General features: G+C 48.5%; 1 protein-coding gene across 1 annotated transcript in view; it reads right to left on the bottom strand.

Annotated features, from left to right (window-relative positions):
• Positions 1-201: 201 nt before the first annotated feature.
• Positions 202-5,032, bottom strand: part of LOC311241354 (protein FAM184A-like) — a gene marked incomplete at its 3' end in the record, with an annotated part of 89,310 nt that continues 84,479 nt past the window's right edge. The window contains 4 exon segments of the mRNA XM_084330141.1: positions 202-333; positions 1,254-1,371; positions 2,309-2,455; positions 4,480-4,664. Coding sequence (XP_084186267.1) covers positions 202-333; positions 1,254-1,371; positions 2,309-2,455; positions 4,480-4,664 — 582 coding nt within the window.

The following is a 5,032-nucleotide window of genomic DNA, read 5'->3' as shown; positions in this document are numbered from 1 at the left end:
ACACACACACACACACACACACTTCAGAAACAAACATAGTATCAATGAGAGCATCAATAATACACCTGAGTGAAGTCTAGTAAAAAAAAAAAAAAAAAAATCTTGAGTTAAAACAATTTGTGGCATTAATAGAATCGGGAGTTAACGCGATATTAACGCGATATATTTGACAGCCTTAATATATATATATGATCCATATATCTAGCGATGGGACACAAGTCCACTGACCTTAATGAGGGGGTTGATGACACCAACGTTAGCGCTGGAGTTGAACACCTTGTTGAAGCCTGTATCCCTGTTCACCAACTCCAGCTGGTAAAACTTCTTATCATCCTATAGGAGAGCAGACTGTTAGTCCATCCATCTATCTATCTGTCTGTCTGTCTGTCTGTCTGTCTGTCTGTCTGTCTGTCTGTCTGTCTGTCTGTCTGTCTGTCTGTCTGTCTGTCTGTCTGTCTGTCTGTCTGTCTGTCTGTCTGTCTGTCTGTCTGTTAGTCCGTCCATCTATCTATCTATCTATCTATCTATCTATCTATCTATCTATCTATCTATCTATCTATCTATCTATCTATCTATCTATCTATCTATCTATCTATCTATCTATCTATCTATCTATTTTGTCTGTCTGTCTGTCTGTCTGTCTGTCTGTCTGTCTGTCTGTCTGTCTGTCTGTCTGTCTGTCTATCTATCTATCTATCTATCTATCTATCTATCTATCTATCTATCTATCTATCTATCTATCTATCTATCTGTCTGTCTGTCTGTCTGTCTGTCTGTCTGTCTGTCTGTCTGTCTGTCTGTCTGTCTGTCTGTCTGTCTGTCTGTCTGTCTGTCTGTCTGTCTGTCTGTCTATCTTTCTGTGTTATATATATATACCTGATACATGTATCTATCTTACTATCTACTGTACAGGAATCTATCTGTCTATAGTGAGAGAGGGAGAGATATGTATATACAGTATAACAAAATTTTCTTTAATTTGTATTATTTGCAATAATATTATATGAATTGAACATGGTATGAATTATAATAACTATTCTAATCATTGTGCATCCATATTCTATAAGGGGTTAGCTATGTTGTGTCTGTCTGTCTAATACAAAAACAATCATCATCATCATTATTACCATCATCATCATCATCATCATCATCATTACCATCATCATCATCATCATCATCATCATCATCATCATCATCATCATCATTATTATTATTATTATCATCATCCTCATTATCATTATTATTAGACTCACCACTAGTTTTTTGACTAGAGACTCCCTCTCTGTCACCATGGCTTTCAGCTCAGCGATGAGCTTCAAGTCTTCCGGACGACTCTCTCTGTTATGAAACTTGTCCTCTGTCCCCTCCAACCTAAAATATAACAGACAATATATATCATCAATATATACTGTACATACATTATGTAAAGGTTGTGACAACGTCACCTCAAACTTCGATGCCCCGAGGGAGTTTCGAACACGGGTCTCCCACGCCGCGGGCACTAGCACAGACCGCTATACCAAGAAGTGAACTCACTGCTTTGTACCGTGTCTATGTGTCTTTTGAGGATGAGAGTGAGTATAACCCACAGCACCGCTACTCACCCCAGCCCTTCCTGACTGCGCTTCGTTGCACATATATACATCAATACATAGAGTGAGACATCCTGGTGTTTGTGTCATGCTTGTCTGTTGTTTTTCTCACTACCGCCACCCCTTAGAGTGAAGCCCCTTAGAGTGAAGCCCCTTAGAGTGAAGCCCCTTAGAGTGAAGCCCCTTAGAGTGCTAGGAAAGCGCTATATGAGTCAAATGTATTTTTATTATTAGACATGATATATAAAACAAAATATAGTGATTTGTTATTAAACTGTCCTCTGGTCTGCTTTCTAGAACATTTTACTTTTGTTTTCTGCAAAGTGTAATGTGACAATAGTTAATAGACAGACAGACAGACAGACAGACAGACAGACAGACAGAGAGACAGACAGACAGACAGACAGACAGACAGACAGACAGACAGACAGACAGACAGACAGACAGACACACAGACAGACAGACAGACAGACAGACAGACACACAGATCTCCTCCTGCAGTACTCCTCTAGGACTCTAGATGGTGGTGTTGCTTATTGTTACCTAAATATTCCTTCCTGAATGAGTTGGCTTCACAGTGAAAACTCCCTATATGTTAAAAATCCATTATCAGATGGGGGACCTGACAGAAAGCTGATATCTTACAGTATATATAGAGCTGAGATATTACAGTATAGAGCTGATATCTTAAAGTATCTGTAGAACTGATATCTTACAGTATCTGTAGAGCTGTTATCTTGTCTTTCAGGACCTCCTGGGCCTTGTTGAAGTCGGCCAACAGGATGTGAGCCTCTCTGTGATGGGCCATAATCAGCTCCCCGAGTTCTCTCTCATGACGCTTTGATAGGTCCTGTTCATGAGCCCTGGCAGAGAGACAGGGAGAGAGACACACACATTTTAATACTTTATTTGGTTCCACAAATTATATTGCATAAACAGGGAATCAAATGTTTCGGGGCCAAGCAGCACTGAACACTTTAACACTTTCAGTGCCGGCCATTAACGTTGATTAATGTCCTTGAGTGCCATCATCCACTTCAATGATAGCGTTAAAAACGCATAATCTATGTTTTAAATTATGGCTATGTGTCTAATCTGCCCGTCGCTTATCAATGACTTGTTTGCAGTCAACATTGTCGAAACGGATTGTTTTTTAAAAGCATTTCGAAAAGCTATCGTTTTCTAGAACATTTCCGTAAAATAGAAAGATTCCGTCATAAACAGCATTTATTGGAATATTCTCGAATACACTAGACACGTGTTATTTGTCGGCCTATTTATGAATCGTTTTCAAATAAACGCTAGATTATTGATAGTATAAGAGTACTTATGCACGCTATACAAGCGAGCTGAGAAATCGATTCTCTTATTTCCTCAACAGCACACACACACACACACACACACACACACACACACACACACACATATACACATACGGGACACCGCTGTTATCTCAGTGAAGACAGCTCTGATTATCCTAAAACTGGTAACATAGACTCCTTACCTTAGATCAGATGTTCTCTAAAAAGATTATTCCAATTCCTGATCGCCATTCCAAATATCGATCGCGTTTATTGATTGATTATTGGCTGCTGTAAATATATATTCCAGGCTGCTTTCCATCTCGCGATCACTTCCCTCTTCATCAGATCCATCGCCAGCATAGTGGAGCCAGTAGGCTCCCCCCCACAGATCCACCAGTGTAATCGAATGGCCTGCAGTTACACAGGGATAGACGATAGGGGGCGGTATTTTCCCTCCCTCCCTCCCTCCCTCCCTCCCTCCCTCCCTCCCTCCCTCCCTCCCTCCCCTCCCTCCCTCCCTCCCTCCCTCCCTCCCTCCCTCCCTCCCCCTCTCTATCCCTCCCTCTCTCCCTCCCTCCCCTCTCCCTCCCTCCCTCCCCTCTCTCTCCCTCCCTCCCTCCCCTCTCTCCCTCCCCTCTCCCTCCCCTCCCCTCTCCCTCCCTCCCTCCCTCCCTCCCTCCCTCCCTCCCTCCCTCCCTCCTCCCTCCCTCCCTCCCTCCCTCCCTCCCTCTCCCTCCCTCCCTCCCTCCCTCCCTCCCTCCCTCCCTCCCTCCCTCCCTCCCTCCCTCCCTCCCTCCCTCTCCCTCTCTCTCTCCCTCCCTCTCTCCCTCCCTCCCCCCCTCTCTCCCTCCCTCTCTCCTCTCCCTCCCTCCCTCTCTCCCTCCCCTCCCTCTCTCCCTCCCTCCCTCCCTCCCTCCCTCCCTCCCTCCCTCCCTCCCTCCCTCCCTCCCTCCCTCCCTCCCCTCTCCCTCCCTTCCTCCCTCCCTCCCTCCCTGCCTCCCTCTCCCTCCCTCCTCCCTCCCTCCCTGCCTCCCTCCCTCCATCCCCTCCCCCTCCCTCTCTCCCTCCCTCCCTCCCCTCTCCCTCCCTCTCTCCCTCCCTCCCTTCCCTCCTCCCCTCTCTCCCTCTTTCCCTCCCTCCCCTCCCTCTCTCCCTCCCCTCTCCCTCCCTCTCCCTCCCTCTCCCTCCCTCCCCTCTCTCTCCCTCCCCTCTCTCTCCATCCCTTCCTCCCTCCCTCCCTCCCTCCCTCCCTCCCTCCCTCCCTCCCTCCCTCCCTCCCCTCCCTCCCTTCCCTCCCTCCCTCTCCCTTTCCCTCCCTCCCCTCTCCCTCCCTCTCTCCCTCTCTCCCTCTCTCCCTCCCCTCTCCCTCCCCCTCCCTCCCTCCCTCCCTCCCTCCCTCCCCTCTCCCTCCCTCCCTCTCTCCCTCCCTCCTCTCTCCCTCCTCCCTCCCTCTCTCTCTCTCTCCCTCCCTCCCCTCTCCCTCCCTCTCTCCCTCTCTCTCTCTCTCCCTCCCCTCTCCCTCTCCCTCCCTCCCCTCCCCTCCCCTCCCTCCCTCCCTCTCCCTCCCTCCCTCCCTCCTCTACCTGATCTGTTGGTTGGCTTCAGAGCGGACCCTGAGCAGCTCCTTGCCCTTCATCTCCAGCTCCCTGGTGAGGGTGTTGATGGTCTGGTTGAGGGAGTGAATCTCGTGGTCGAGCTCCGTGATGCGGCTGCTGCGGCAACAGACCTCCGCCTGCAGGTCAGAGAGACGACCCAGCAGCTCCTGTTCCTGGAGGACACACACACACACACACACACACACACACACACACACACACACACACACACACACACACACACACACACACACACACACACACACGCGCACACACACACGCGCACACACACGCACACACACACAGACACACACACAGACACACAGACATGCACAGACACACACGCACACGCACACAGACACACACACAGACACGCACAGACACACACACACACACACACACAGACACACACAGACACAGACACACACACACACACAGACACACACAGACACACACACACACAGACACACACACAGACACACACCACACACAGACACACACAGACACACCACACACACAGACACACACACAGACACACACA

The sequence above is a fragment of the Notolepis coatsorum genome (genome assembly GCF_963971535.1).
Source record: "Notolepis coatsorum genome assembly, chromosome: 1".
NCBI classification, from domain to species: Eukaryota; Metazoa; Chordata; class Actinopteri; order Aulopiformes; family Paralepididae; genus Notolepis; species Notolepis coatsorum.
Note: the sequence above shows the minus strand (reverse complement) of the source record. Positions and strands in the feature narration are given on the sequence as shown.